The 27,720-nt window shown below is 66.1% G+C and overlaps 5 protein-coding genes across 11 annotated transcripts in view; 3 read left to right on the plus strand and 2 right to left on the minus strand.

Annotated features, from left to right (window-relative positions):
* Nucleotides 1-27,720, minus strand: part of ZNF623 (zinc finger protein 623) — a 246,494-nt gene that overhangs the window by 46,127 nt on the left and 172,647 nt on the right. The window lies entirely within an intron of this gene.
* Nucleotides 1,921-3,950, minus strand: TIGD5 (tigger transposable element derived 5). Its single transcript, XM_068983690.1, has one exon. The coding sequence runs from the start codon at nucleotides 3,948-3,950 to the stop codon at nucleotides 2,028-2,030; it is 1,923 nt and encodes a 640-aa protein (XP_068839791.1). The 3' UTR covers nucleotides 1,921-2,027.
* Nucleotides 4,419-16,737, plus strand: EEF1D (eukaryotic translation elongation factor 1 delta). 3 transcript variants are annotated; one of them, XM_068983687.1, is made up of 9 exons: nucleotides 9,414-10,713; nucleotides 11,932-11,934; nucleotides 12,406-12,526; nucleotides 12,634-12,705; nucleotides 15,585-15,684; nucleotides 15,761-15,861; nucleotides 16,012-16,230; nucleotides 16,346-16,540; nucleotides 16,655-16,737. In XM_068983687.1, exons 1-9 carry the CDS (start codon nucleotides 9,518-9,520, stop codon nucleotides 16,691-16,693), a joined length of 2,046 nt encoding a protein of 681 aa, XP_068839788.1. In that variant the 5' UTR covers nucleotides 9,414-9,517; the 3' UTR covers nucleotides 16,694-16,737. The 3 variants fall into 3 exon arrangements, with proteins under 3 accessions (XP_068839789.1, XP_068839788.1, XP_068839787.1); XM_068983688.1 differs by lacking the exons at nucleotides 9,414-10,713; nucleotides 11,932-11,934 and adding an exon at nucleotides 4,419-4,470; XM_068983686.1 differs by lacking the exon at nucleotides 11,932-11,934.
* NAPRT (nicotinate phosphoribosyltransferase) lies at nucleotides 17,876-21,064 on the plus strand. Of its 5 annotated transcripts, none has more exons than XM_068983691.1 (13): nucleotides 17,876-18,101; nucleotides 18,176-18,303; nucleotides 18,384-18,466; nucleotides 18,712-18,842; nucleotides 18,934-19,049; nucleotides 19,312-19,508; nucleotides 19,591-19,731; nucleotides 19,968-20,052; nucleotides 20,145-20,225; nucleotides 20,307-20,409; nucleotides 20,496-20,650; nucleotides 20,742-20,849; nucleotides 20,957-21,064. In XM_068983691.1, exons 1-13 carry the CDS (start codon nucleotides 17,876-17,878, stop codon nucleotides 21,017-21,019), a joined length of 1,617 nt encoding a protein of 538 aa, XP_068839792.1. In that variant the 3' UTR covers nucleotides 21,020-21,064. The 5 variants fall into 5 exon arrangements, with proteins under 5 accessions (XP_068839792.1, XP_068839794.1, XP_068839793.1 ...); XM_068983693.1 differs by having other exon boundaries at nucleotides 20,496-20,611; XM_068983692.1 differs by having other exon boundaries at nucleotides 20,511-20,650.
* On the plus strand, nucleotides 22,851-27,179 carry MROH6 (maestro heat like repeat family member 6). The gene is made up of 14 exons (XM_068984036.1): nucleotides 22,851-23,099; nucleotides 23,233-23,385; nucleotides 23,522-23,676; nucleotides 24,209-24,326; nucleotides 24,519-24,703; nucleotides 24,789-24,926; nucleotides 25,017-25,131; nucleotides 25,240-25,383; nucleotides 25,456-25,629; nucleotides 25,793-25,960; nucleotides 26,169-26,288; nucleotides 26,490-26,592; nucleotides 26,705-26,770; nucleotides 26,941-27,179. The coding sequence occupies exons 1-14, from the start codon at nucleotides 22,851-22,853 to the stop codon at nucleotides 27,177-27,179; spliced, it is 2,127 nt and encodes a 708-aa protein (XP_068840137.1).

Below are 27,720 nucleotides of genomic sequence, written 5' to 3' on the forward strand. Positions count from 1 at the left end.
CCTGCCTGGGGGCTGCTGGCTTAGAAGTCATTACCCTCGTAGCCTTAAGGGTTCAGCAGATGATGGTGAACAGGAGCGGAGAGCCTGGCAGCTGAGATGCTGCGGGCCCAGTGGTAACCACAGCAAGGCACTTTGTCCGTCCTCCTCACGGTTCAGAGCTGGGCCTGCACTCTAGGGAGGACTTCAGAGGCCCTGGTGTGAGGTGTCCCCAGCCCCACCCTCGACAGGGCCCTGGCTCTTGAAGGCCCAAACCAGCCTGCGCTGTGCCTCGTTCCCGCGCTGCCATGTGGGGCCAGGCGCTGGCCAGAGCCGCATTCTGGGGTGCAGTCTTAGTGCCCCAGAGGGGACGAGGCAGGAGGCTCTGTCCCGACACCCAATTCTCAATATCAACCGCAGCTCCTTGCCCAGACCCTGGGGACAGAGGATTAGAGGTGAGACCAGGAACCTGGTGAGAGGGGTGGCACCAAAGGACACCACCGGAGACCACCTGACCCGGTGCCCACCCGGGCTCCGAGTCCGCCCCTCGCAGGGCCCTGCAGGACAGAGGCCCTGCAGGCAGGTCATGGTGAAACCGCGCGCTCACCTGGGCCCCTGGCAGTGTGACACGCAAGACATCCTGAGGCAGAGGCGCAGGCTGGATGCAGGCCTGCCGCAGCTGCTAGCAGAGCGAGGGCAGCAGGTGAGGTGGAGGCTTTGGCCAGGGCTGGCGGCCACACCTCCCTTCTCGCCTGGAATCCTCCGCACCATCCATCAGCTTTCAGGTCTGACACATACAGGTACACGTGTGGGTGTTTTGATTAGAGGTGGTTCCAAGGAAGAGCTGACGTCCTTGCTCCGGGGGCACCCCTGTGGCCCTGCCACCATGCATGGCCCTTCCCTCCCACAGACACATCACCTGGGTGTGGCCTCCACAGCCCAGGACCACCAGGAGGTGGGGGCAGGTGAAGAGGAGTGCAGAGCACCAAGGCAGGGAGCAGCGCCTCAAATCCAGCCCTCCCTGGGGCTCTGGGCGTCTCTGCCGGGCAGCCCCTGGGAGACCTGGGTGTCTCAGTCTCAGGCCTCCAAAAGGGTCCTGACTCTAGAGCTGACTGGAGCAGCAGAACAGTGTGGGAGCTGGAGGGTCACACGGAGCCCTCGCCGCCTCCTTTCAAGCTGTGCCCCCCAGAAGCCTAATTCATGGCCTGTGGGAAGTGGCTACTTGGCTAAGCCCCTGGCAGTGCCAGGAGCAGGGCAGCCTCGGAGGGGAGCTAAGGCACTGAGGGTTGTCCTGGCGTGGTTGGCGGTGCTGCAGGGCTGCTCTGAGACAACGGCATGGCTCCAGGCCCTGAGGCTGGTGGGGTGCAGGGCAGGGGCCCAGGTCTAGTACTCGTCAACCCCACGGAATAAGAGAGCTGTTTAGAATGGCATTTCCTTAAGGAAGATAAAAAAACTAGTGGACAGAAACCTACACCCCTGGCTGCACCCAGAACCTCAAAGCCCCATCCTTCTTTCCCAGCCTCCCCGAGCATCTGCCCTGCCTGAAGAGTACCTGGAAAAAACAGTTAATGCGCCAAACCAAAGACGAGGGGTGTGCTTCCCGCTGGGACGACCACAGGGCTGTGGTCCATGGGGACTGGACGCCGGGCCCTTATCCAGGGCAAGTGCTGGGCCACGGGGGCTGGGGGGACAGGAATGTGGCTGGGGGCAGCCCCATGGGGGCCAGAGAGAGAACATGGCTACCTGCTCTGCTAAGTACTGTGGCGTGTGTCAGGTCCACGTGGAAGGGAGCCTGGCCGAGCCACGTGTGGGCCTGCCCAGGGAGGAGGGGCGGCTGCAGCCTCTCCTCCAGCTACCCCCGCACCAGATGGGGTGCCATGAGGGGCTGACCCTTCACCAACAGGGCTCCCTTGGGTCAGGCCGGGATCTCTGTCAACCTCTGAGCCTTGGAGGTGGGCCACCCCAGGGGAGGCAAGGCAAGACAGGGTCTCTGTTCCCCCCTCCACGTGCCTCAGGAGGAAGGCCACCAGGGGCTGCTGGGGCGGGCTTGGTCACAGCCCGTCATCAGGAACCGTGGGCGAGGGCCCGATGCCCCCCAGCCTCCGGGCTGTGCTGATGAGCGAGCGCAGCTGCACCAGCTTCAGCGGCCCCACCTCCCGAGGGTCCTGGGTCTCCAGCCACCGCAGCGCCGTCTCCAGACCCCTTACGGCCTCCCCAGCAGTGGGGATGGCCTCCTCCTCCTCCTCTTCTCCTGCCACCGAGGGTAGGCTGGTGGGGAGCAGGGGGCCCCCGGGGACCAGCACTGGAGGCCGGCTGGGGCCCCAGTCCTCTCTGCCATCGTCCAGCAGCCCCCCATCATCATCCAGGTGCAGCCACTCGGCCACCTCCTCTGGAGCCAGGCGCTTGTAGGCCAGGGCTGCCAGGTGCGTGAGGTCACTGAGCACCCTGCTGCGCTCTGCAGCCTCCTCGGCCTGGCCAGCAGGCTGCCCAGTGCGCTCCTCCACCGGCCGGGGCTCGAAGGCAGCCCGCAAGCCCAGCAGCCAGCAGCGCTCAATGCTGCCCGCCTGCACCAGGTCCCAGGAGAGGCCGGCCAGGTAGAGCATGTCCTTGAGCATGAAGCTGCGCATGAAGTCCAGCGGGGACCCCCCGGCGCAGGACACGGCTAGCCGCAGCAGCTCCCGCTTGTACAGCTGCTTAAACGCGGCCACCACCCCCTGCTCCAGGGGGGCGGGTATGTGCGCCCGGCCGCTGCCCCTGCACAGGAACAGCACCCGCACGGCCCCGTCGGGGGTCTGCAGCTCCTCCGGGGGACCGGTGGGCTCGGGCCGGCACCTCCTGCGGGTCTCCTCGCTCCCCTCCAGGGCAGGCACCCTGGCATCAGAGCTGGGGCAGGGCGGGTGGGCCACCAGCAGCACGGCCTTCTGCTGAAGGCAGCTGCGGCGCAGGTAGCGCCTGACACCAGGGACGAACTCCTCGAAGAACCAGCCTCGCAGCAGCGGGCGGCTGAGCCAGGCGTCGGGGCTGTAGCGGTAGGAGGCAGGGAACTTGTCCTGGTTGTGGTGGCGCAGGCTTGGTGGGTCTGGCAGCTGCCCGATGACCAGCGGCTTCAGCTTGTGGCTGCCGGTCAGGTTAGCGGCCAGCAGGACTGTCACCCGGTCGCCCCGCCAGCGGCGGCCGCAGCCCCCCGCACCCACGGGCGCGGCCTGCTCTGGGAGCAGCTTCCAGTAGAGGCCCGTGACGTTGGCGTTGTAGATCTGCTCGTCGCCGTAGCCGCCCTCGGCGGGGGCTGGAGTACTCGCAGCGCGGTCGGGCAGGGGCCCAGCGCGGGTGGGCTGCCCCGGCTCCTGCTTGACAGGCGGGCCAGGGGCGGGGCCGGCGGCCGCGGGCTCGGCCTCGCCGTAGATGCGCTGGCTGGAGATGCCGTGGCGCTTCTGCCAGCGCCAGAACCAGCCGTGGCTGGCCTTGAAGGTGCATTCGGGCCCGTAGATCTGGCGCGCGAAGGCCTCGGCCTGCGCCTGGATGAGCGGCCCCGACAGCGGCACGCCGTGCTGGCGCAGCGCCAGGAACCACGAGTAGACGGCGCGGTCGATCTCCTCCTCGTTGGCCAGCCGCATCTTCTTGCGCTGCGTGCCCACCTCGCCGCCCAGCTGCTCCAGGAACCAGCGCAGCTTGGGTTCGTCCTTGAGCCAGCCGCGGAGCGTGCCGCCGGGCACGCCGAAGTCGCGGCACACGCTGGCCTGCCGCTCGCCGCCCTTGACGCGCTCGATGGCCTGCAGCTTATCCTTGATGGAGTAGGCCTTGCGGAAGGCCATCTTCACGGCGACGCGGGGCCGCGGCCCGGGCGCGGGGGGCGGCGGCCGAGCGGCGGGGACCGGGGCGGGCGCGGGGGGCCGCGGCGGTTGCATGGGGCATCCGGGGGGGGGTCGCCGACCGCGGCGCGGGGCCGGGACAGCCGGGGGTCCCGCAGAGTACATGGCTGCTGCGGTGACCGCGACGGCAGCGGGGGCGCGGGAGCCGGAGCCATACGCCCGCCGGGCCGGCCGCGCTGGGCGGGCGCCGGGGGCGGGACCGGCCGGGCCCTCCCCTTTGTCTCGCCCGCGGGGCGCGCGCAAGCGCGCTGGGCCCCCGTCCCCGCCCCGCGCCGCGCGTCACTGGACCCCGCCCGCCGAGTCCACCCGAACTGCGGCGGAGGGGAGCGGGGGAGCGGGGGGGCGGGGCCGGCGCCGTGCCCAGTGGTTTGCTCCAGCTCCTGCCGGAAAGGGCGAGCTCCGCGGGCGTCTCCCACTGGCTTCTGCCCTCGCTCCCGCGTGGATCGTCGCGCGGAGGGCCTGGGCCGGGCAGCAGGGTGTGCGCGCGGGCCGCGTCCCCTGCGCCCCGGAGCGTGGTAGAGCCCGCCGCTTCACTTCCCGTGCGCGGAGCGCGTGGCCCTCCCTTTCCTCTGCCGTCGCGCGCCGTCGATCCCTCCTCGTTGGTCGCCGCGTCCTTGGCTGGCGTGTGAGTACCGCGGCTCGTGCCGCATGGACCCCCAGGCCCAGGGGAGGGGCAGCCCGCGCTGCGCTGGCGGGGGCCGGGCCGCAGTGCCGCGGAATCCGCGGCGCGGGGCCTGCTGCGGGTTGGTGGCCTCGCGGAGGGGCGGGGCACGCGGGCCACGTGCCCGCCGGACCTCTGCGGCTGCCCCGGCGGGAGGGCGGCGGCGGGGATGCCGGGGCCGCTCTGCCCCTCGCCTCGGTGGGTGACATGGATGTTTGCCCAGCGGTGGCCTGGGCCTGTAGCTTCCCGTTTTCCCGCGTTTGTTGAGCACCTGACTGATGCACGCTGGCTCTGGGCCTGGGGGCCAGGCGCGGGTCCAAGCTCTGTCAAGCTGTCTCAGAGCATGGACAGTTCACGGACGCGGGGAAGAGTAAGGACGTGATTGCCGGATGACTGAAACACCGTGTTCCCTGAGAGTGGTGAAGGGGCTAAGTTTGGATAAGGTGGTCAGGGTAGTGGGCAGTGTCGCTGGAACGAAGAAGGGAGAGGCTTGTGCTGGAGCCAAGTAGGATGGGGACCGTTGGAGGCGTCCTCAGGTTTGCAGAGCAAAGTGCCTCCCAGAGCAAGAAAGCCGTTTGTGTGGGTGGTCCTTGTCAGGAGAGCAAGTTGACCCTGAAGAGTGAAGAAGTGGGCCGGACCTGGGGCTGGGAAGGCTCTGGGTCTCGTTTTAGAAGCAGCTCTGACACTCCCAGCTCCTCTGAGAGTCCTCAGCTGGTAAGTGGGCTGAGCTCACGGTGACTACGTCATCCTTCCTGAGACCACTCTCCCCAGCTCCAGACGCAGGTGTCTGCTGAGAAGTGGTGGCACACAGACTCCAAGGAGCAGGTGCCCTGGGCCAGCTCTGCGGGAAGGTCAGTCCTGAGCCAGCGCCGGGGGTGCCCTCCAGCTCCTCACCTTGGAGCCGCAGCCACTGTGGGCTTCACTGGAGCCTGGGTGGGTGGCGCTGTCCCCTGGCAGAGCCCCTTGCAGGGCTTGACCCTGGTCTCTGTCCTGGGAAGCTGGGTGAGGCTGCAGAGCTCAGCACAGCTTATCTCCAGTGTTTGTGCCCTGGTGTCAGGTTTCCGGGGGCTGCAGGCAAGAAGTGAGCTCTGGCCCTGTGCCCATGTTTTGAGATGACGTGTGATTTCAAGGTGGACAGCAGTGTGACATTTGTGTGAAGGACTGGTGTCAAAGTGAGACGTGGAGTCTCAAGCCCTCACCTACTGGCCCGGGACGTGTCTCCCCCTCTCCAGCCCCTCAGCTGTGTGAGGGGTCACGGGTACTGGGTGCATGCTGCCGGAGCCTCCCCGGGGGAGGGGCGCTGGACCCAGCGGCCGGGGTGGAGTGCCATGGACAGCCACAGCATGGGGCCTGAGTCTTGCGGTGCAGGCGCCCCCCCCTTCCTGCCAGCGAGGCAGGTTGGCATTTCTGAGTGGGGCTGGACTGTCCAGGAGTCAGGTGAGAAAGCATCTGAGGACTTAGGGCTGTGGCAGTCACCCCTAGGGAAGGACAGGGGGCATCGTGGCCCTGCAGTTGCCCCGGGGCATAGCTGCCCTCACCAGCCCTCCTGGACCCTGTACACACGGGGCGCTCTGTCCAGCAGCTCTCGGCCAGGCCATACCAGCTGGGGGCCCTGTCTGCACGCACCTCACCACGATTCCCACTTCCTGCGGAAGGTGGGTGGATGACCTAGGAGCCCCTCTGTGTGGCTGCGATGGGGCCGTGTGAGCCCTGGGTTAGCTGGAAACCTGCTTTCACCCAGGGACTTGTGGGCCCCCCACTGTGGTGTCCTCACCTTCAGGACCCTGTAGCCAGAGTGTTCCGGGTGGGGCTGCTGCTGGGTCCCTCTGGCACTGCAGGAACACCCTCCCGCTGGGCGGAGCCCCAGCCTGGCCCTGCTTTGGAGACAGCCTGGCCCTGCTTTGGAGATGGTCCTCTGGGCAGAGCCAGGGTACTTACTCCCCGGGCCTGGGCTGGGGGGCAGGTGTGAGCTGCTTCACTGCCTTGACCCCGGACCCTGGCAGCCCTCGCAGCCCCTCTCGTGCAAGAGGTCTTGGCCGGCTTCAGTGGCCAGCCGCCTGCCCTTGGCCCTGCAGGGGAGTCAGCGGTCCAGCTGCCCTGAGATACCCTGGTGCCCCACGTTCCAGCGTCCCTGTCCAGACACTGGCTTGACCAGCTGGCCTGCAGCGTGTGGTCAGCCTTGCCGGGGTGGCTGGCCCATGCGGTCCTCCTCCTCCCAGTCTTGTGGCACGCCCCCTGAGGTTCCTGGTGCACCCCATGTGCTGCTGACCTCATGCTGGCGCTCTCGTGCTGGCCACAGCCTGGCATGAACTGGGGGGGATAGCAGGGGCCTTGGGGCAGGGCTGGCCGAGTTCTTGGCTCCTGGGCTGCCGCCCCTTGCCAGCTCAGGGCTGGGCGCCCCGTCTGTCCTTTTGTCCCTGAGGCCTGCCTGGGTGCCCATGTGGGGCCCTTCAGTGGGGTCCTTGTCGCCTGCACTTGGTCCAGAGGCCTGGACCCTGTGGAGTGGGGGATTCCGCACCCTGCTCCCCATGGACAGTGGGGTACTGGAGGTGCTGGCTCACGCCCAGGTGGGCTCAAGGCAGAGCCCAGCTGGGGCCTTGGTGCTGCAGGGGCTCCGGCCCCAGGAACCCCAGGACCGGTCCATTTTGAGTGACAATGGAGCGGTGCTGCCCCAAGCGTAGACTTGGCCACCCCCTGGGATTTGGGCGGGTGGGAGGCGGGAGGAGAAGGGGACCACAGAAGATGAGATGGCTGGATGGCATCACCGACTCAACGGACATGAGTTTGGGTAAACTCCAGGAGTTGGGGATGGACAGGAAGGCCTGGCGTGCTGAGGTCCATGAGGTCACAAAGAGTCGGACACGACTGAGTGACTGAACTGAACTGAATGGGGATTTGGGGGTGAGCTCTGGCTGTCTTTCTCCTCCACCAAACTTGCCTCCACACCGCCTCACCAAGCAGCTTCAGCAAAGGCCCCCAGCCTGCTCGGGCCACCCTGTCAGACCGCCTCTAACCTTGCTGCTTTCTCTTCATGCTGTCCTAGGAGACCAAAGGGAAAGTAAGTACCCTCCTGCCCCAGGCGCCGGGGCACCGCAGCCCAGCCCCCGTGCCTGCTGCACCCGACACCTCCGGGGCACCTGACCTCGTCTGGAGTGGAGGCTGGGCCTGGGGGGTAGCCTCTGCTCTGTCCCAGGCCGAGCCAGTCCCAGCCCCGGCAGTAGGGGCGTATCCGTGAGCAGGGATCAGCCTGCGTTCCTCCACCTGTGGGAGAGCAGGGCGCCACCACCTACCCGGCCAGCCCGGCTCTCAGGCATGTTCAGAAACGGCCCCCTTGCCTGGAGCAGTGGCTCAGAGGGCTCCAAGCGGAGCCTAGCCTGGTGTGAGGAGCCACGTGTCTAGGCTGCTAGGTTCAGGCAGGGTTTCAGCCTGGTGGGCAAGGCTGCTGTGTGAGGGTCTGTAGGGGAGGGCAGAGGGCAGACAGGCCCAGCCTGGTAGTGGGTGATGTCACAATGCCCCTGCCCCCTGGGCACCCTGCCCTGCCTCCCAGCACTGCCTCTGCCATCAGCCTGGCCTCGATAAGTGCCGCTGCCACCCAGGGGGAGGCTCGAGGGGGAAGCCAGGGACCCCTCTAAGCCTGGGGTCCCCGCCCTCAGAGTACAGGGGTCTCCCTGAAGTCCTGGGCAGGTCGGGACTTAGCCTGTGCATTACAGGGTAATTGGAATCGGGTTTTGATTTGGGTGGGGGGAGGATGTTAGAAAAGGACTGTAGACCCTGCAGGGAGCGGCAGGGAGGGTATGCCATCAGGGCAACAGTCTGCCTCCCCTTGGGGCCTCATCCTGGGTGAGGGCTCCACAGACCTCGCGGTGGCGGCAGGGGACATGAGACATTCTGGGGGACAGCTGCCAAGCCCCTGGGCCAGTTGGCCTGGTGCCTCTGCTTCCAGCACAGGGTTCAGAGTAGGATCTGAGGGGCATGGAGACCTTAGCCAGTCCAGCCCAACTTGATAACTGGCCGGTGTGGTGTGGGCTTGCAGCCCCTGGTGCATCCCAAGAGCAGGCTGGCTTCCTGGGCGGGGCTACTTCTGGTGGCGAGGGGGGGGGGGGGTGCTTTAGCATTCTGGGCTGCCTGGGCGGGGTCCAGTCTTTGTGGAACCTGATGCCCCAGAGCAGAATGGGGCATCATCCTGCCAGCAGCAGGATCTGGCTGCAGCAGCAGCTTGTGCAGGGGCCATGACGGGAGGTGCGGAGCCCTGTGTCCGCCTCCCAGTGTTCTGGTGATGGAGCCCTTAACCAAAAGGTGCTGAAGCGCAGGGACAGGACTCAGGTTCCTGCGCAGCCCCTCGAGGTGCACCCGTGGTGGGGGCTGACTGTCTCTTGCTCTGGAGACGGGGTGACCAGGTTCTACCTGGGCCACTGGGTACCTTCCCTTTTAGATAGTGATTCCCCGTGTGTCCCCAGATTTGGCCTCCACGGGGGTGAGCTCTCACCCTCTGCTCCTGGCTGCCCCTTGTCCCTGACCTTCCAGTTCCCCCTGGGAACAGGCCCTGCTCAGGATGGCAGTGTGGCCATGCAGATGGGGGACTCAGGTCAGGCGGGGTGTGCCGTGCGGGGCTGTCCTCTGAGACCACCAAGTCATTTCCGTAGAACAGCTCTGGTGCCTCAGGGGGTTTGGCCAGGCCTAGTGAAAGCACAGGACGTCCAGTTAAAATTTCAGATGAACAGCAACTCACTTTTCAATGGAAGTCTCAACAGTTTCATGGGACAAACTTATTCTCAAGATCATTTGCTGTCGATGTCAAAGTCAGATTAGCTGAGTGTGTCCTGTGTTTTACCTGGTGGCCATTTTGGGGGTTCACAGGAGAGGTTTCCATAACCAAAGAGGTTTGGAAAGTGTTCTCTGGACCTCTTGGAGAGAGCCTGGGTACTTGTTGGATGAGACAAGTTTTGCAGTTAGGACAATAACACACGCACATGTGCCCCCGCCCCGCCACGGCCCTGCACACGTGTGCTGAATGCCTCCCGAGCTCCTTGTGCATGCTGCCCCAGGGCACCCCATTCGGGAGGCCGAGCAGGGAGGGCCAACCGGGAGGGGCCGTGTTGCAACTGCCCTCTTGTGCTTGCTTTTTAATGCTGCACGCAAGATGAGGAGCCTGAAGGCCTCCTGCGCCCTGGAGACCGTCTGGGAGGACAAGCAGAAGTATGGGGAAGCCGAGCGGAGGTTCTATGAGCACGAGGCCACGAGAGCCGCCACCCAGCAGCTCCTGGCCGAGACGCTGGCCATGAACGGGCCAGGTCAGGAGGACGAGGAGGACAGCGGCAGCAGGAGAGAGCCTGGGAAGAACCTCGACGGGAAGAAGCCACTGCAGAAAAAGAGGAAGCGCTCTCCAAAGGGCTGGCTCGGCCAGGCGGACCTGGCCCTTGTAGGCCTCTCGGCTGACCACGTCTGGCTGGACAAGCCGCTTTTCGACCAGGCAGAGAGCTTGTACCGCCAGAGGCTGGCCGACGTGGCCGCCCAGGCAGCCCAGCATCCCGCCCTGGCGCCCGGGCCCCCCTGCACCCACGGGAGCCAGGTGGCCTGCCACCACGTGGCCTGGGGCATCTGGGTCAACAAGTCGTCCTTCGACCAGGCTGAGCGGGCATTTGTGGAGTGGTCTCAGGCCCTGCTGCTGGCCACAGAGGGGAGTGGCGCACCGGGGGCTCCTGACACGGGCCAGCAGGCAGCCGCCCTCGATCTGCGTCTTGTCCGCCAGCCCGGTCCACCAGCCAACGGCCAGCCGCCACTGGGCAGCCTGCAGGCGCTGGTGCGGGAGGTGTGGCTGGAGAAACCCCGCTACGATGCAGCCGAGAGGGGCTTCTATGAGGCCCTGTTTGATGGCCATCCCCCCGGGAAGGTGCGCCTGCAGGAGCGAGCCAGCCAGGCCGAGGGTGCCCGGCGGGGCCGCAGAGACCGGAGGGGCCGCAACGCCGCGGGAAGCAAGCGCCTCGGGCCGCGGCGGGCCAATGGGGAGGCCCCCTGTGCCCTGCCCTACTGGTACTTCCTGCATAAGGACGCCGAGGCCCCCTGGCTCAGCAAACCCACCTACGACAGCGCGGAGTGCCGCCACCATGCGGCCGAGGCCCTGCGCATGGCCTGGCGCCTCAAAGCTGCATCCCTGGCTCACCGACCCGGTACCCGGCCGGGCCCATCTATGTCCAGCCTGAGACCCAAGTAGGAGAAGCGTGCCGGCCGGGCGCCTGGGCTTCCCAGGCCAGCTTGCAACCCCTCCCTGCTCCTACCCTGGCAGGGCTCATCCCAAGACTGCCGGCTCGGCCAAGCGGGCTACCCAAGCAGCTCTCCAGGGATAGGGCTCTGCCCGGGGGGCACTGCATCCTGGTCACCCCCACAGGGTCAGGGTGGGCCCAAATGTGTTTCCCCTCTGGCCGGGCAGCTTGCAGAGTCCTCCCTGACAGTCACGGGTGGGGGCAGGGGCGTGCGATGGTGGGTCCTCATCTCTGAGCCCCACTGGGCCCGGCCCCTCACCCCTTCTGCCATCTCCCCACCTCCCTCATCTGAAGCCACCTGAGACGAGGTGGGCGTCTCCGGTCCTCCGCCTGAGTCTGAAAAATACCAAGGCCAACTTGCCTCCTGCCTGTGGATCCGGGGATCTGGCCCCAGAGTGATTTTGTGTGGTGCCAGCTGATTTCTGGGGGGCAGGGCCTGGCCGAGGAAGGGGTCTGCTAGCCTGCGGGGCTTAGGCAGGTGGGCAGAGACGGGTGGACCCTAGGCAGCCTGGAGGTGCAACAGTAGGGAGAGGGCCTGGGGTGCAGAGGGCCAGTGGGTGTGTGGAGAGACCCCAGACTCTGGCAGGAGCCCCTCCACCCCTCAGAGGGCATGGACATGCCGTTTCGATAGGGTCTTGGCCTTGGTGTGGGGTCTGTTGTGGTCAGGTGTTCCCCAGAAGGCTGGAGGCGAGGTGTGGGTCTAAAACAGTCTTCACGGTGCCTCTCGGAGGAGGACTGGGAAGGGTCTCGGGGTCCCGCCCCTCTCGTCACCGAGGTCCGGTGGTGGCCAGGGATCTGCAGCAAAGAGTGTTGGCAGGATCGGGTCCTGTTCTGTTGCACTGGCTGAGGGGTGGGCAGCCCTGAGCAGCGGACTTTGTGAAGTCTGGGCTGTGGCCCAGGTCTGGCGGCTCCCCTGCCCTGCCGAGTGGTGGAGAAGCCGCTGGCTGCAGCCTTGAATGCGGCTGGATCCGGCTCACAGGCCCACCTGGAGCAGCCGGACTCACACTTACCGGTCTTGGGGTGTTAGAGAGTGTTTGTTTTCTCTCTCAGTTGTCCCACTGTAGTAGTTAAATGCATTACTTACTAGTTGACAAATAAGAATCTTGTTACACATTACTGACACTTACGTGAGGAACAGTTTTTCTGTAACAGATATTCAGTGAAGTAGGTTGGCCTTATTTTGTATTTTTGCAAATCTTGTTTCTGGCTTAATAGGAGGCAGCTGGATTCCTAAACTTGCTGTGCATTCAGTGTGTGGGTGTGTATTGTCTGATCAATCCAGCCTTGAACAGATACTTGGTGGGGAAAGGGAGGACCTTGGTGACCCCCCGAGGTCCCTGGCCATGCTTTGAGAGTCGCTGGTCTTAGGGACTGGCCTGGGGACCACTGGCCTTAGCCCTGAAAGGAGTCCATACAGTGGGCTTGGGGTTAGGGGGATCCCAGGCTCATTGTGGCCCACACGGAGAACCTCTGGTGCTCTGTTCTGGGACCTGCAGCCCTTGCCACCCAGGACTGGACAGCTTGCCCTGCTCCCTTGGGGTCCGGGGCGTCGGAAGGGCATGCGTGCGGGCAGGTCCTAGGGCCTTGGCGCGGGCAGCCTCTCCTCCCAGAGGGCTTTAGTCTCTCTTCTCTTCAACAGAAAAATGGCCACAAACTTCCTCGTGCATGAGAAGATCTGGTTTGACAAGTTCAAATATGATGATGCAGAAAGGAAGTTCTACGAGCAGATGAATGGGCCCGTGGCTGGCTCCTCACGCCAGGTAGGGGCTGCTGCACTTGGGCCTTGCGGTAGCTGAGGTTTGCTTATTTGTAGAAAAAGATTTTAATTGAAAAAAAAACAGACAGGTTCTCTCTGCACCGTCTGCAGGAGAATGGCGCCAGTGTGATCCTCCGTGACATCGCGAGAGCCAGAGAAAACATCCAGAAGTCTCTGGCTGGAGTGAGTACTGCCCTCACACCAGGCGGCCTGTCTGGCATTTCCCCCAGCATGGCCTTTGGGGCACCTTGGGGTGAGGCGTGCAGGGCTGCCCACCGCACCGCCCGCAGCCTCGCCGAGCTGGCGGTCAGCCGGCGCTGCCCGCCTTGTGGTGGCTGCTCCTGCAGTCCCAGGCCTGCGGCTGCCTGCCTGCTGACGCCTGCCCTGCTTCCTCCTCCCGTCAGCAGAGGCTGTCCCCGGAGGGGTGGGTCACGGTGCCGTCATGGTCGTTCAGGCGCTCAGTCATGTCCAGCTCTTTGCGACCCTGTGGACTGCAGCACGCCAGGCCTCCCTGTCCTTCACCATCTCCCGGAGCTTGCTCAAGCTCATGTCCATTGAGTCGGTGATGCCATCCAACCATCTCATCCTCTGTCGTCCCCTTCTCCCACCTTCAGTCTTTCCCAGCGTGAAGCTTTCACAGGGCGTGAAGCTACCATCTGATTGGAGGCCCAGAGAGGGGCCTGCAGCCCAGCGTGGCCTCCCGGCCCACCTGAGGTCAGGAGGGAAGCACGGCCCCATCCAGCTCTGTCTGTAGCCTGGCTGGGGCATGTCCCTCAGGGATGGCAACCCTGCTGCTCGCCCGCCCAGGGCCGCAGGGTAGTGTCCAGCCTCGGCCTCACTGTCCACAGAGCTGTGCTGCTCCTGGAGACTTCAGGAGAGAACCCACCTTCCTGCCTTTTCCAGCTTTGAGAAGCTGCCCACATGCCTTGGCCTGTGGCTTCCAGCCAGCGGTGTCGGGACTGACACCCATTTCCATCTCATTTCTTTCTCTCTCCTACCTGTCCCTGATGGGACCCTTTGTGACGACACCGGGCCAACTGGGATAATCCAGGAGCCTGCCCGTCCAGCTCCTCAGACCCTCTGCCCTGGGGTCACTTTTCCACAGGGTCGGGGGACTTCGAGGTGGCTCTATAATGACAAAGCATCACACACCAGGTGACCGAAACAACAGAAACTTGTTTTGACGACCTGGAGGGTCAGAGTGGGAACAGAAGGTGTGGATGTGGTGGGTTCCTTCTGAGGCTCTCAAGAGAGGCCTCGGCATGTTGGTGGCTGTCTTCTTCCTGTGTCTTTCCATCTTCTTTCTGTGAACAAATCTCTGCTGGCAAGGACACCAGTCACTGGGTTGGGACCCCTCTCATGACCCTGTTGTAGGTGATCACCCCTGGGAGGACCCCACTGTTGACAGTGTCCCCCACCCTGAAGCCCTGTGGCGGGGCCTCCAGCCGCCTGGAAAGGGCGCCGGCCCAGCGCTGGGCTTGGGTTGGGGCATACAGGCCCAGCACACACCGGGGCTTCAGAGGTTCCTGGGGGCTGCTGGTGCCAGCCAAGCTGCAGGACTTCTGGGTGCAGAACCTTGGGTGGCACCGCCTGAGCCCGACCGTCGTGGAATGGCCACCTCACTGAGCCCATGGCTTCCTCCTCGGACAGGGTGGGAGGCTAGGCCCGGGGCCTGGAGGCCGTGGGTTGGCCTGTTGCCTGGTCTGCGCTGAGCAGCGGTGTCCTTGTAGCCCGGAACCCATGCCCTGGGGACCCATCAGTGTTGTCGCCAGGGGTGTGTTGGGAGGTTCCCAGGGCCGGGCGGCAGGCACAGCAGGACAAAGGTTTGAGGCTGCAGCCGCCTCGAGGCTCCTGGACCTGTTTGATCTGCTTTGTGGGCGTGGATCCTCCAGGAGGGAGGGCCTGGCCTGGTCATGGAGCCTGAGGCTGGTGGAGCCCTGGAGGGAGGTGGGCTTCTGAGGAGCAGGTGGTTCTGGATCACATCCTCAAGCCAGAGGGCCCATGGACCCTCCTCGTGGGAATGGCCGCGTTAGCTGAGTTGCCAGCGGAAAGCGGAGATGTGCCGAGGGTGGTCAGCTGTGGGGGGCGGGGTGGCCAGCCACTGACCAGAGTAGGAAGGTGGGGGTGGTTGGGGTGGATTCCTGGGCTGACGTGAGGGGTGGTGGCGTCCGGGGGCTGGTCACTGCCCCTTCCCGTCACCAGGCTCCACTGGCCAGCTCTGCTGGGTGCCCTGTGGTGGGAGTGATGGCCCGCAGTACATGGCGTCAGCCCAACACTGCCCACTGGCCCTGGGATGGGGAGCCAGCGTCTGTCAGCTTCTGGGGGTGTGCAGGGCACGGAGGAGCCACGTGGCTTCTGAATGGGGCTTGGTGGGCAGGCTCAAGGCCCCAGGTCTCTCATGACTGGACACTGGAGGCGGGCAGCAGCCATGTGAAAAGGGCCAGGTGCCTGTCCTGGGAGCCGTTCTATTGGGGTGCAGGGTACATGTGACCGCATGCTGGCTCCTGGTGTGTAGCTTGGGCTCGAGCCAAGGCGCCCTGTGGGTGAGCTCCCTGGGCAGTGCCACCTGGGGTAGATGACAGGGGCTCCCCCTCAGGGAGGAGCGGAGCAGGCTGTCAGCTGGGCTGAGTGGCTGCATCACCGGCGCTTTGCAAGGCAGGCAGCCGTGTGGCCTGGGGAGGCAGGGCCGGGCTGGTGCTCCTGCACCGCCTGCTCATCCTCCCACCCCCAGCAGGCCCTCCCCTGCTGTCCCCTGCTCAAGGCTGTGCTGCCTGGTCCCCCTGCCCTGGGTCTGGCCACCTCTGGAGCTGTGAGTCTTTGGCCTCCTCCCTTCACCCCCACAGGCAGCAGCAGCTGAGGCTCTGCACTGCCTCCGTGTTGGGGCTGCCCGAGCCTCCGGCTTCCTGGGCTGAGTTCCCACTTGGCTGTGGTGCCGCCTCGGCCTGGGGAGCTCGCATAGCTTCCCCCTAGGCTGAGCTTGGGGCTCTGCTTCAGCATAGCTGTGAACGGGGGACCCCGAGGGGCAGGCAAAGCTGTGAGCCCCTCCTCCTCCTGCCTTGCAGAGCGCAGGCCCCGGGGCCTCCAGCGGGCCCAGTGGAGACCACAGTGAGCTGGTCACCCGGATTGCCAGCCTGGAAGTGGAGAACCAGAGCCTGCGAGGAGGTGAGGCCCTGGGCTGATGGGGTGGGGGTCCCTCCCTGGGCCCTGTCGTCCAACCAGCATCCCTGTACCCCCACAGTGGTGCAGGATCTGCAGCAGGCTGTCTCCAAGCTGGAGGCACGGCTGAGCGCCCTGGAGAAGAGCTCGCCTGCCCACCGGGCCACCACTCCACAGACCCAGGTGAGGGCCCACCCCCACCAGGGACCCCCGGCCTGGCGCTGAGAAGTGGGGGGGCCCTCTGGGCCAGCCCAGGCAGCAGTGAGGGGCAGGGGCCTGGGGTCCTGCCTGCGTGGGTCTCAGCCTCCACACCGGCTCCCCCCACCACGGTAGCACGTGTCTCCCATGCGCCAAGTGGAGCCGCCCAGCAGGAAGGCGGCCACCGCCACGGAGGACGACGAGGACGACGACATCGACCTGTTTGGTAGCGACGAGGAGGAGGACAAGGAGGCTGCCCGGCTGCGGGAGGAGAGGCTGCGGCAGTACGCAGAGAAGAAGGCCAAGAAGCCTGCCCTGGTGGCCAAGTCCTCCATCCTCCTGGATGTGAAGCCTGTGAGTGGCTCACCTCCGACCTTCCCCTCCCCTCCCCATGCCTGGGGCCCTGGAGGGGTCAGCGCCGGGCAGGGCAAGTGTAAACTCAGCCTGTGCTCCTTTCCTCTCACCTCAGTGGGACGATGAGACGGACATGGCCCAACTGGAGGCCTGTGTGCGCTCCGTCCAGCTGGACGGGCTGGTCTGGGGGAGCTCCAAGCTGGTGCCCGTGGGCTACGGCATCCGCAAGCTGCAGATCCAGTGTGTGGTGGAGGATGACAAGGTGGGGACAGACCAGCTGGAAGAGGAGATCACCAAGTTCGAGGAGCACGTGAGTGAGGGGGCACACTCGGGGGTGCAGGGGTGTCCCATGGGAACTCCTGGCCAGGCATGTGGGACTTTGGGAAACAAGGCCCCATGTGACCACCAGCCTCCCTCCCTGCAGGTGCAGAGCGTCGACATTGCTGCTTTCAACAAGATCTGAGCGCTGGCCTGAGCCTGTGCAGCCTTGCAGCCAATAAAGACTGAGATTCCAGCCCTCTGGCTCTTGTCTGTCCTGGTCTGGGCCCTGTGGGTGGGCGCATTCAGGGAACACCCTGGGTCTGTGTCCCTGGTGTGGCTACGTGGGCCCACCCCTCTGCCTGCCCCTCCCATCCCCTTCTCACTTAGCTCTCAGCAAGTGCCATGCCCAGGTCGAGCCCTAACGCATGCGTTGTCTCCTCCACTTGGTGGGGGGGGTGGGGGGATGGTGGGTCCCCCACCATCTCTACTCTGCCTCCTCCTTTTGAGTTATCCCCGTGGGTATGAAAGTGCCAGCCTGGAACCATCCAGGGAAGAGGTCCCAGTGGCTGTCCTGGCCCTGCTCTTGTGACTATAGATAGTCACCTGTGGGAAACCCTGCACATACATCTGTCCATGTCTAGGAAGGAGGTGGGGTTTCTTCCCTTAGCCCTGCCCCTCTCCCTCCAGCCCTGGAAGGACACCCACCACACACACACCCACTGGAGAGAGACCTGGGCCCCTGACAGACCCCAGGACACACTACCCCATGGAGCTGTACCCCTGGCCCACCTGTGCCCCCCTCACCCTCTGGTCTGGGCAGAACTGTGTCACTAGTGGTTCCTCCCTGGAGCCGGTGTGACTGGTGAGGAAGAGTGAGTTGTTCCGGCTTCTAAGGCCCCTTAGGATTCCTGTGGGGCTTAGAGTGCAGGACTGGAGAGCCTTCTGTACCAGCTGGTGGACAAGCAGCCCCTTACTTGGGTTGGCACCACATTCCTCCCAGGACAGTGGGCTTGCCGTGGTGTGGTGGTGGCCATGAGCTGCCCTGCCCACGCCCGCAGTGGCTCTGGGCGGGAGGGGATGTGGAGTTCCCATTGCCCTCTTTTACCGTCGGTACGCTGCACGGAGCCGCGGGCGGCAGGGGACAAGACAGACCGTGCCCTACGGGGCCGACCAGGGAGAGCAGACGCCCCAGCTCGAGCCGCGTCCAGCTGAAGGAACGGCTCCCCAGCGTCTGGAGGCCGGCGGCCCGCCCCATGGGTTCTGGTTGCCAGAAGAGGCGGTCGCGCCCCGGTGTCCCAATCTCCCAGCTCCAACCCGCTGGCGGGGCGGGCCCTGGTGAGCGCGGACGTCAAGTGGGCAGGCGGGGCGGCCAGAGTCCGGGGCGATGGCGGCGGAGCAGGACCCCGAGGGGCGCGCGGCGGCGCGGCCGCTGCTCACCGACCTGTACCAGGCCACCATGGCGCTGGGCTACTGGCGCGCCGGCCGCGCGCAGGACCAGGCCGTGTTCGAGCTCTTCTTCCGCCAGTGCCCGTTCGGCGGAGCCTTTGCCTTGGCCGCGGGGCTGCGAGACTGCGTGCGTTTCCTGCGTGCCTTCCGCCTGAGGGACGCAGGTAGGCCCCGGCCCGGCGAGCCCCTGCCCGCACGCCCCCTAGCCCCCGCCCGCCACGGCCTCTGTCGCCCCCAGACCTGCAGTTCCTGGCTTCGGCGCTGCCCCCAGACACAGACCCCGCGTTCTTTGAGCACCTTCGTGCCCTCGACTGCTCTGGTGTGACGGTGCGGGCCCTGCCCGAGGGCTCCCTCGCCTTCCCCGGCGTGAGTGCGGGGGGTGGGACGCGGTGACGGGGGGGCGGCGAACGGGTCAGGGCGGCACCGAGTGACAGCCCGCCCCGCAGGTTCCGCTACTGCAGGTGTCCGGGCCGCTGCTGGTGGTGCAGCTGCTGGAGACGCCGCTCCTCTGCCTGGTCAGCTACGCCAGGTGGGGCCCGGGGTGGGAAGGCCGGATCTTGCGAGTGGGAGGGGCCTTCCCGGCCGGCCTGTGGGGCGTGGCCCCGTGGGGGCGGGGTGGGGGTGGAGCGCGGGTCCGCACCCGCTCCCGCTGCGCAGGGTCGAGAGAGAGAGACAGAGAGAGAGAGACAGACAGAGACAGACAGAGACAGAGACCGGGCCGAGTAGCTTCCCGGCCGTCACTCCGGTCCCCTACCTACTCCCTTGCTCCCACAGCCTCATCGCCACAAATGCCGCGCGCCTTCGCCTGATCGCAGGGCCCGACAAGCGGCTGCTGGAGATGGGGCTTCGGCGTGCTCAGGGCCCCGACGGGGGTCTTACTGCTTCTACCTACAGCTACCTGGGCGGTGAGGGCCAGGAGACGGAAGGGAGGAGGAGTCTAGCCGCGAGGCCTTCCCCCTTCAATGTCTGAAGTCCCCCAACTTTACCCTGATCCAGGCTTTGATGCCAGCAGCAACGTGCTCGCAGGACAGCTGCGGGGCGTGCCGGTGGCTGGGACCCTGGCGCACTCCTTTGTCACTTCCTTTTCAGGCAGCGAGGTGCCCCCTGACCCGGTCAGTACCCCTGTCCCCCTAGCTGCATTCCAGAGGGCAGACCCCCAGGGCGATCCCTTCCCCAGAAGGAGACGCCAGTCCCTGCTCAGCCCTCAGGCAGGTACCACGCCTGGCCCATCCAAGCCACCCTGGACTGGTGTCTCATGTCTCAGTGTAGCTCTGGCAGATGGATGCTCAGAGTGTCTACTGGTGCGAGCCAGCCCCCCCCCCCCCCCCCCCACAACCATGCTCTGGGTCTTCCGTCCTTTACCCATCTCCTTAGATGTTGGCTCCAGCGGCCGGTCAGGGCTCCCAGGTGGATCTGGCTGCCAGTGTGGAGACGTGGCTGGAGCGTGTGTGTGGCCACCTGGGGCTGGGTGTGCAAGAGCCGCACCGGGGAGAGCGGGCAGCCTTTGTGGCCTATGCCCTGGCCTTTCCCCGGGCCTTCCAGGGCCTGCTGGACACCTACAGTGTGCGGAGGTGAGGCCTGGCCATTCCCCAGGATGGTCTCAGCAGAGAAGCTGCAGATCCCCCATGCTGACCCTCCTGTCCCCGTCCCCAGGAGCGGGCTCCCCAACTTCCTGGCTGTAGCCCTGGCCCTTCAGGAGCTGGGCTACCAGGCAGTGGGCGTGAGGCTGGACAGTGGCGACCTGCTTCAGCAGGCTCGGGAGATCCGCGGGGTCTTCCGGACAGCTGCAGCCCAGTGAGTCCCTGGGAGGGGCTTTGTCTGCTGAGAGACCCCCTCCAGCTCAGGGGTATTGAGAGGGGAAGCGTGAGGGAGGCTCTCTGATGCTACCCGAGTGGCAATGCTGCAGTGGGCTCACTCAGGGGCCTGTAGGCATGAAGGCTTGAGCCAGACCAGGAGGTGGTAGAGGGCGGCTGGACGGGTGAGGGAGAGCCGCAGGAGTCGGGAACATCTGAGGGGCTACCTCACCACAGGTTCGGGGTGCCCTGGCTGCAGTCGGTCCCCATTGCTGTCAGCAACAACATTGACGAGGAGGAGCTGGCCCGGCTGGCCCAGAAGGTGGGCAGAGCAGCGGCAGGCCAGAGGGTGGCGTGGGGGCCCTGGGCCTGCACGTGCTGGCCGAGCTCAGTGCCCACCCACTCACCTTCCAGGGCAGTGAGGTGAACGTCATTGGCATCGGCACTAGCGTGGTCACCTGCCCTCGCCAGCCTTCCCTGGGCTGTGTCTACAAGGTGGGGCGCAGTGCGAGTGGGCTGGGGGTAGACCAGGGGTCCGGAAAGAAGGGCCAGCTAGCCCAGCACCCTGTCCCACAGCTGGTGTCTGTGGGAGGCCAGCCGCGGATGAAGCTGACCGAGGACCCCGAGAAGCAGACATTGCCTGGGAGCAAGGCTGCCTTCCGGCTCCTGGGCTCTGATGGTGAGACCCCTCCACCCTCCTCAGTTCAGTTCCGAGCCCCAGGCCCCTCACATTATTCTTGGCGCCCCTCACGTGCACACACACAGGGTCTCTGCTGCTAGATGTGCTGCAGTTGGTAGAGGAGCCACCTCCTCAGGCTGGCCAGGAGCTGAGAGTCTGGCCTCGAGGGGCCCGGGAGTCCCGTACTGTGAGGCCGGCCCACGTGGAGCCGCTGCTGCGACTCTGGGTCCAGCAGGGACAGGTGACCACCCCTACCTACCCCCTGAGTCTGCACCTTCAACCCAGACCAAGCTCTGACATCTGACCTTGAGCCCCTTCCCGCCTCCCAACAGCTGTGTGAGCCGCTGCCATCTCTGGCTGAATCCAGAGCTTTTGCCCAGCAGTCCCTGCACCGTCTGAGCCCCGCCCACAGGCGGCTGGAGCAGCCGGCACTGTACCAGGTGCGTGCAAGGCCACGCCTTCAACCTGGCCAGCCTCAGATGAAGCTGACCGAGGACCATGCTGTCTGCTTCCATGGCCCCATCACCCCCATGTCTCCCCGCTGCAGGTCGCGCTGTCTGAGAAGCTCCAGGCCCTGGTGGACAGACTGAGTGCCAGAGGAGCCCTCTGACAACCTGTGCTGGGAGCTGCCTGAAATTAACATGAGTCATTCACTGTCTCCACTTGTCATGTGTCATTTCTTCATCCAGCCTGCCACTCGCTGGACCCTCAGGGCTTCCTGGGGTGGACTGGAGTCAGGAATTAGTGAGAGGGTTTATGCTCTCAGGGGAGACCCCAGGCTGGCCAGGGTTCAGGAGTCAGCCCTATGCTGAGGCCTGAAGTCAGATAAGGCTTATGGGAGGGTGTCCAAGGCTTGAGGAGCTGGACTCTAGGGGCAGATCGGGGCAGGGCAGGGGTATAGGGAATGGGGGTGGTCTTTGCTCAACTAAGAGCTGAGGGAGTGGCTGGGAGACCTCTCCATGAGGCTGGAGGCGGGAGCCACAGGGTGGGGTTGAAGCGCCAGCTGGAGGGGCTCTGGGATTCCCCCTGGGAAGGCTCGCTGGGATACCTCCACCTCCCCAAGGGGAGGCCTCGGTGTCCCCTGCTGCTGCTACTGGCAGGCTCCACGGGCCTCTGTGCCCCTAGGCTCCCCCCATCCGGCTCCCTCTTGGCTCTGGCGTGTCACAGTGTGGACCAGGCCTCGGTCGTGGGGACCCAGCTGCTGCCCCCGAAGTGCCAGGAAAGGCTTGAAGCGGTGGGGCCTGCCTGACCAGAGCCAGGGAGGAAGTTAGGGAGCAGGGGCCCGCCCTGGGCACCCGGCCAAGTCCTGGCTGCCCCGCCTCTGTGCAGCAGGCTTGTCAGGTCTCCACCTGCTTCCGCTCCAGGAGAGAGGGTCAAGGCTCTGCAGGACACGGGGGCCAAGGCCTTGGTCTCTTGTCCAGGAGGTGGGCAGCTCGAGGAACCGGCAAGGGCGTGGGGGAATGCTGACTGTCCAGGGGATGGCCCCCGGGCTCTCCCGCTGCTCAGGTATTTGGCAGGACCAGCTCTTCTGGCTCCCCCAGCCCGGGCTGGGCAGTGGCCACTGCATTTTTGGGTGAGGATGACAGTGGGGATTTGGGACAAAGGCCTGGTCAGGCCTCCTGGGGAGAGAGGGGCTTGGAGAGAGATACACACACCCCTGCCAGCACGCACACAACAGAACACACCCAGGCCCAAGGCCCCCTCATGTCACCACTTCTGAGCTTTGCACTCTGGTGCTGGGACCCAGACCCTCCCCCAGTGACCCATCCAGTGACGTCAGTCACCTGTGAGGGCACCAGAGGCACTGGGCAGCTCCTCTTCTGCTGGCCCACCCCCAGGGCTGCTCTGAGTTCAAAGGGGGCGGCAGCTCTCGGACCATCCCCTTCCCAGAGGTCCGGTCGGGTGGGAACACGGAGGGGACAGCCCAGCCCCAGCCCCAGGTCCAGCATGGGACTCGACTGCCTTTCAGGGCTGAGTCAGGCGAGGTCTCAGCTCAGGGCTGGGCCAGACCCTCAAGAGCTGTGCACGCTTGCCAGGATTCCCTGCCCAGCAGGGTTGGCGTTCAGGTCAAGGGCTCGCCTCCCTGCCACCACCCCCTTCTACTCCCTGCCCTGACAGATCCTCTGTCCCCCAGGGACCTTGCTTGGCCCTTTCCTAGGGCCCAGTGGGCAGAACTGGACCCCAGACACTCAGGCTGCAGGCAGCCTGGGCAGGAGGGCCCTCCCAAAGCCCCTGGCGGGTACCACACCTGGAGACACCTCTGTATGGCTCCCCACCTCCACCCTACACACACACACACACACACACACACACACACACACACACACACACGCCACCACGCCTGGTCCCGCCTGCCTGGGGCTTGCTTCTAGGTCAGGCCTGGGCATGACTTCCTGGGAGGACCAGCGACAGGTGCTACAAGCTTGGCGTGTGCCACGGCCATGGCTGGGGGCATGTGGGGCCCTGCCCGTGGGGCCCCCGTGGGGGCCCTGACCCTGACAGCCCTGGCTGAAGGGATCCGGGCCAGCCGGGGACAGCCCACGGGACCCCCTGCCCCAGGCTCTCAGCCCCAGCCTGAACCTGAACCTGCAGTGGCGGAGCCCGGGAGGGCAACCACCATCCCCACGGCTGGCGGTGAGCCCCTCTCCCCGTCCCCTCCCCAGGAGCCAGCCCCTGAGGGGCCCCAGCTGGTAAGCAGGAGGGCTGCCTGGGGGGCAGGGGAGGTAACGAGGGAGGGGGCTGGGAGATGGCAGAAAGGCTCTGTGGAGGGAGGAAGAGTGTGAGAGAGGCAAGGGGGCTCCACATGCCCCCCTCCACCCCCAGATTCCCCGGAGCTCCTGGGAGGAGAGCGCCCTCGCAGACCTGGCCATGTACACCACCGCCTGCCTGGAAGAGGCTGGCTTTGTGGGAACCCAGGCGACAGCACTCACCCTGTCCTCAGCCCTGGAGGCCCGGGGGCACAGGCTGGAGGACCAGGTGAGCCCCTGGCCCCTCCCCACGGCCCCTCCCCGGCTGGGCCCCTCCAAGGCTGGGGGGTCGGGATGAGCTGTGCCTGCCTGGTGGGGGCAGGGCTCACAGAGCCCTGACCGCCGCCCGCCGCCTCCCACGCCAGGTGCATGGGCTCGTGCGGGGGCTGCTGGTGCAGGTGCCCCACCTGGCAGAGGGGCGGCCCCGGCGGGCGGCACTGCGGGTGTTGAGCGCGCTGGCTCTGGAGCACTCCCGGGACGTGGTGTTCGCACTGCTGCGCTGCTCACCGGCCCCAGACCGGTAACTTGCCCCGCCCCACCAGGCGCGCGTCGCGTCGTCGGGGGCCCCACGCGGCTTCCTTCCCCCTTCCGGCTTGGTCGTGGAGTCTGGCCCAGGGCAGACAGAGGAGGGAGCCTTTCCCCTCCCCTCCTCCCTCTCGTGCTCCCGCTGCCCCTCCCCCCTCGGATCCTCTGCTGGTTCCTGGCTGCAGCCTGGCCTTCTCTCTCCCTGTCTGGGGGTGCCCGCCTGAGCAAGCCGGGTGGCTTCTGCACCCCCAACGCCCCTGGCTCTGGTTAGTCTGCCCCCAGGGAAAGTTACCTCTGGTTTTATTCCCCATGGTGACTGTTCGCGATGCCAGGCTTGTTGTTGGCCCGTTGGGGTCCCATGTGGTCTGCACAGATGCCACTCATCTTGTTCCTCAGGGATTGCCAGGGTGGGGTGGGGGGCAGTTAACCCTCCCTCCTCCTGCTGGAGTCCTAGTAGCTGCCTCCCCGACTTGGGGGCTCTCCTCACCCCAGCCCCAGACCCTGTCTCACATGCCCCATGCCCCCAGAGCGGCCGCTGAGCTCTGGCGCAGCCTGAGCCGGAACCAGCGTGTGAACGGACAGGTGCTGGTGCAGTTGCTTTGGGCGCTAAAGGGCTCAGCCGGATCCCAGCTGGAGGCACTGGCGGTAGGTGGCTCTGTCCAGCTTGCCAGGGGACACCCCAGCCCTGGCCCAAGAGGCCAGGAAAGTCTGGTTACAGGGGCTCGGGGGCAGCAGGCGCTCACCCTAGTCACACCCATCCATAACGTCCTTTGAGCGTGGAGGCCTTGTCCTCTCAGTCTGCCATGTCTGAGCCTGAATGAGCCCCTGGTTCCACAGGCCACTCGCGCCCTTGGGGAGATGCTGGCTGTGTCCGGCTGCATAGGTGCCACCCGAGGCTTCTACCCGCACCTTCTCCTGGTGCTGGTCACTCAGCTCCATGAGCTGGCATGGGACGCACACCCCCCCGACACACCCAAGGTTTGGGCCCCATCTCACCGAGGGCCACCGCACAGTCATGCCAGGTGAGGGGGTGCACACTAGGGTGTGAGGGCTGGCCCAGTGCCCTCCTGGCCCTCACTGCCCACTCGCCACTGCCCCCGCCTCCAGCTGCACCTTGGAGGCCCTGAAGGCCCTGCTCTCTGGGGATGGAGGCCGCATGGTGGTAACGTGCATGGAGCAGGCTGGAGGCTGGAGGAGACTGGTGGGAGCCCGCACCCACCTGGAGGGTGTCCTGCTGCTGGCCAGGTGCGGGGCGGGGGTGTGGGCGAAGCAGGGGCATGAGGGTTGGGGGGGGGCGGCTTCTTGAGAGAAAGCTTCCGTTTGGCCCCGTCCCAGTGCCCTGGTGGCCCACGCCGACCACCACCTGCGAGGCCTGTTCGCTGACTTGCTGCCGCGGCTGCGCAGCACAGACGACGCACAGCGCCTGACGGCCATGGCCTTCTTCACCGGGGTGAGCCCGCTTCCAGGATGGGTGGGGAGGGGTGACAGTGAGCTTGGCCCCTAAGCGGCTCTGGCCTGCACAGAAAGCCAGTGCGCTGACCCAGTGTCCCCCGCCCAGCTGTTGCAGAGCCAGCCCACTGCGCGGCTCCTGCAGGAGGAGGTGATCCTGGAGCGGCTCCGCGCCTGGCAGGGCGACCCTGAGCCCACCGTGCGCTGGCTGGGCCTCCTGGGCCTCGGCCACCTGGCGCTGAACCGCGGGAAGGTGAGGGAGGGGCGGGCCGGGCCGGGCCGGGCTGGGCGAGGGGCCTCCCACTAGTCCCTGTCCCCCCCGCAGGTGCGCCACGCGACCACGCTGCTGCCCGCGCTCCTGGGCGCGCTGGGCGAGGGTGACCCGCGGCTCGTGGACGCCGCGCTGGGTGCGCTGCGGAGGGTCCTGCTGCGGCCGCAGGCGCCCGTGCGGCTCCTGAGCTCGGAGCTGCGGCCACGCCTCCCACCGCTCCTGGACGACGTGAGCCCCGCCCGCCCCCTCCGGCTGTCTTTCCCACGACCCTGCCCGCCCCCCTCGCCGGTTCCCCTACCAGGCCCCGCTGGGGCCCCCAGGGCACTCCCGCAGACTGCAGCCCTCCGGACGCCCTCTCCCTGCCGGCTCCTAATCGCGCCCTCCTGTGCAGGCCCGGGACTCGGTCCGCGCCTCCGCAGTCGGGCTGCTCGGGACGCTGGTGCGGCGCGGCCGGGGCGGGCTCCGGGTGGGGCTCCGCCGCCCCCTGCGGAAGCTGGTGCTGCAGTGTCTCGTTCCGCTGCTGTTGCGCCTGCACGACCCCAACCCAGACACCGCTGAGGTCAGCCCCCGACAGTGTCCTGACCACTCCACCCTTCCCCACCACAGACGCCTCTCCAAAGGGCATAGGTCAGGGACTTCCCCGAAGACCGCAGGAGGCTTGGACAAGCAGGACTCCTCCACCCCTCACCCTGGCCACCTCCTACCTCCCAGGTCCTTTCTTGCCACTTTCCTTTCGGACCTGTAACCTCGCTCCCTACCCATTCCAGAGCTCAGAATGGACCCTGGCCCGCTGTGACCAGGCCCTGCACTGGGGCCTGCTGGAGGAGATGGTCACGGTGGCCCACTACGACAGCCCTGAGGCCCTAAGCCGCATCTGCCACTGCCTGGTCAGTTGGGGGGATGGTGAGAATGATGGGGTGTGGTCAGCTGTCCACTTGGTCCAGTATACACCGGGGCTACTCCCCCCCAGACTGAGACTCCTCACCCTTCCCGTCAAGGTGGTAGCATGTTGAAGCCTGGCCTCACCTCTGAGGCCTCCACTCGACGCAGAGCTGGCCCACCTGCCCCACCAGCCCTTCTGTCCCCAGGTCCAGTGGTACCCGAGTCATGTGCCCAGCTTCCTGAGCCAGACCCAGGGCTACCTAAGGAGCCCTCAGGGCCCCCTGCGCCGGGCGGCCGTCCTGCTCACAGGTGAGGCAGGCCTGGCATCACGCTGCTCCCTGCACCCAGGGCTCTGGGCGCTGGGCCAGCGCCTCACTGCTGTGGGCACGGGGCCAGCACTCAGGGCTTCGCTTTGGTCCAGGCTTCCTGGTCCATCACTCCAGTCCCAGCCACGTCAACCAGGACCTGCTGGACTCTCTGTTCCAGGGTGAGCCCAACTTGCCCTCCTGGGTTTCCGCAGGGTTCCAGAGAGGTGGTGGCTGCCAGGGAAGAGTGGATGGGAGTGGATGGGTGGGGGAACGGGATGGATGGGGGACAGCCCGCGAGCCTCCCCCCCCCCACCCGCCTCCAGCAGCATGAACTGCTCTGTCCCCGCAGACTTGGGGCGGCTGCGGAGCGACCCTGAGCCCGCTGTGGCGGCGGCAGCACACGTGTCTGGTCAGCAGGTGGCGTTGCTGGCCCGCGCGCAGCCCCAGCCCTGCGGCTGGAGCCTCCGGCACCTCCCCCGCCCCGGCCGGCCCCGCCCGCGGCCGGCCCGGCCCCCGCCAGTCTACGCCGGCAGCCCGTTCCAGCACCGCAGCCTCCCCGGCCGCTGGGGCTGTTCAGGTCCAGGCTGAGCTAACCGGCCGGCCCTCCAATGGGGGCCACGGTGCTGACTCGGGCTCCCTGCTCTGTGGCCTGTCTTGGCTAGGGGGCAGATCTGCAGAAGAGGTCCGCCTTGAGGGGCACCCTGGGCATAGTGCTGGGCACCAATGCCTGTCCCCTACCCTGACGGGGCTCTGCACAGTCTGCTGCACACAAAGACCCCCCACCCTGACAGCCCTGTGACTAGATGGACCACCAGTTTCTGACGCAGCACCTTCACCCTCAGCTTCTCGCTTCATCCACCTCTCGGTCCGTCTGTCTCCCAGCAGGCCTGTGCCTCTCCCAGCCCCTTGGCATGTGCCCTGCCTGGATGGCGCTTGGCCTTCTGGGACCAGGCCGGGTGGGGACATGGAAGTGGGTGCAGCCCTGGGAGCCATCCCCGTGAAAGGCTGCCTCTGCCGGCCACATGCTGGCTGGGAGGTTCTGAGGTTTCCGGTCACACCCTCCCTGCTCAAGAAGCACCCGTCTGGCCTCCTGTCCACACCCACTGCCCAGCAGCCTGGCCCCATTCCT

Source organism: Capricornis sumatraensis, chromosome 11 (assembly GCF_032405125.1).
Source record: "Capricornis sumatraensis isolate serow.1 chromosome 11, serow.2, whole genome shotgun sequence".
Classification (NCBI taxonomy): domain Eukaryota; kingdom Metazoa; phylum Chordata; class Mammalia; order Artiodactyla; family Bovidae; genus Capricornis; species Capricornis sumatraensis.

Excerpts from the sequence above, each read along its gene's own strand:
- NAPRT (XM_068983691.1), top strand. The coding sequence starts at position 17,876 with ATGGCGGCGGAGCAGGACCCCGAGGGGCGCGCGGCGGCGCGGCCGCTG. Across the intron at positions 18,843-18,933 it reads TACCTACAGCTACCTGGGCG|GCTTTGATGCCAGCAGCAAC; the intron begins GTGAGGGCCAGG and ends ACCCTGATCCAG. Across the intron at positions 19,509-19,590 it reads GACACCTACAGTGTGCGGAG|GAGCGGGCTCCCCAACTTCC; the intron begins GTGAGGCCTGGC and ends CCCCGTCCCCAG.
- TIGD5 (XM_068983690.1), bottom strand. The coding sequence starts at position 3,950 with ATGTACTCTGCGGGACCCCCGGCTGTCCCGGCCCCGCGCCGCGGTCGG.
- EEF1D (XM_068983687.1), top strand. The coding sequence starts at position 9,518 with ATGCCTCCCGAGCTCCTTGTGCATGCTGCCCCAGGGCACCCCATTCGG. Across the intron at positions 15,685-15,760 it reads GAACCAGAGCCTGCGAGGAG|TGGTGCAGGATCTGCAGCAG; the intron begins GTGAGGCCCTGG and ends GTACCCCCACAG. Across the intron at positions 16,541-16,654 it reads TCACCAAGTTCGAGGAGCAC|GTGCAGAGCGTCGACATTGC; the intron begins GTGAGTGAGGGG and ends CCCTCCCTGCAG.
- MROH6 (XM_068984036.1), top strand. The coding sequence starts at position 22,851 with ATGGCTGGGGGCATGTGGGGCCCTGCCCGTGGGGCCCCCGTGGGGGCC. Across the intron at positions 23,677-24,208 it reads TGCTCACCGGCCCCAGACCG|AGCGGCCGCTGAGCTCTGGC; the intron begins GTAACTTGCCCC and ends CCATGCCCCCAG. Across the intron at positions 24,704-24,788 it reads CCACCGCACAGTCATGCCAG|CTGCACCTTGGAGGCCCTGA; the intron begins GTGAGGGGGTGC and ends CCCCGCCTCCAG.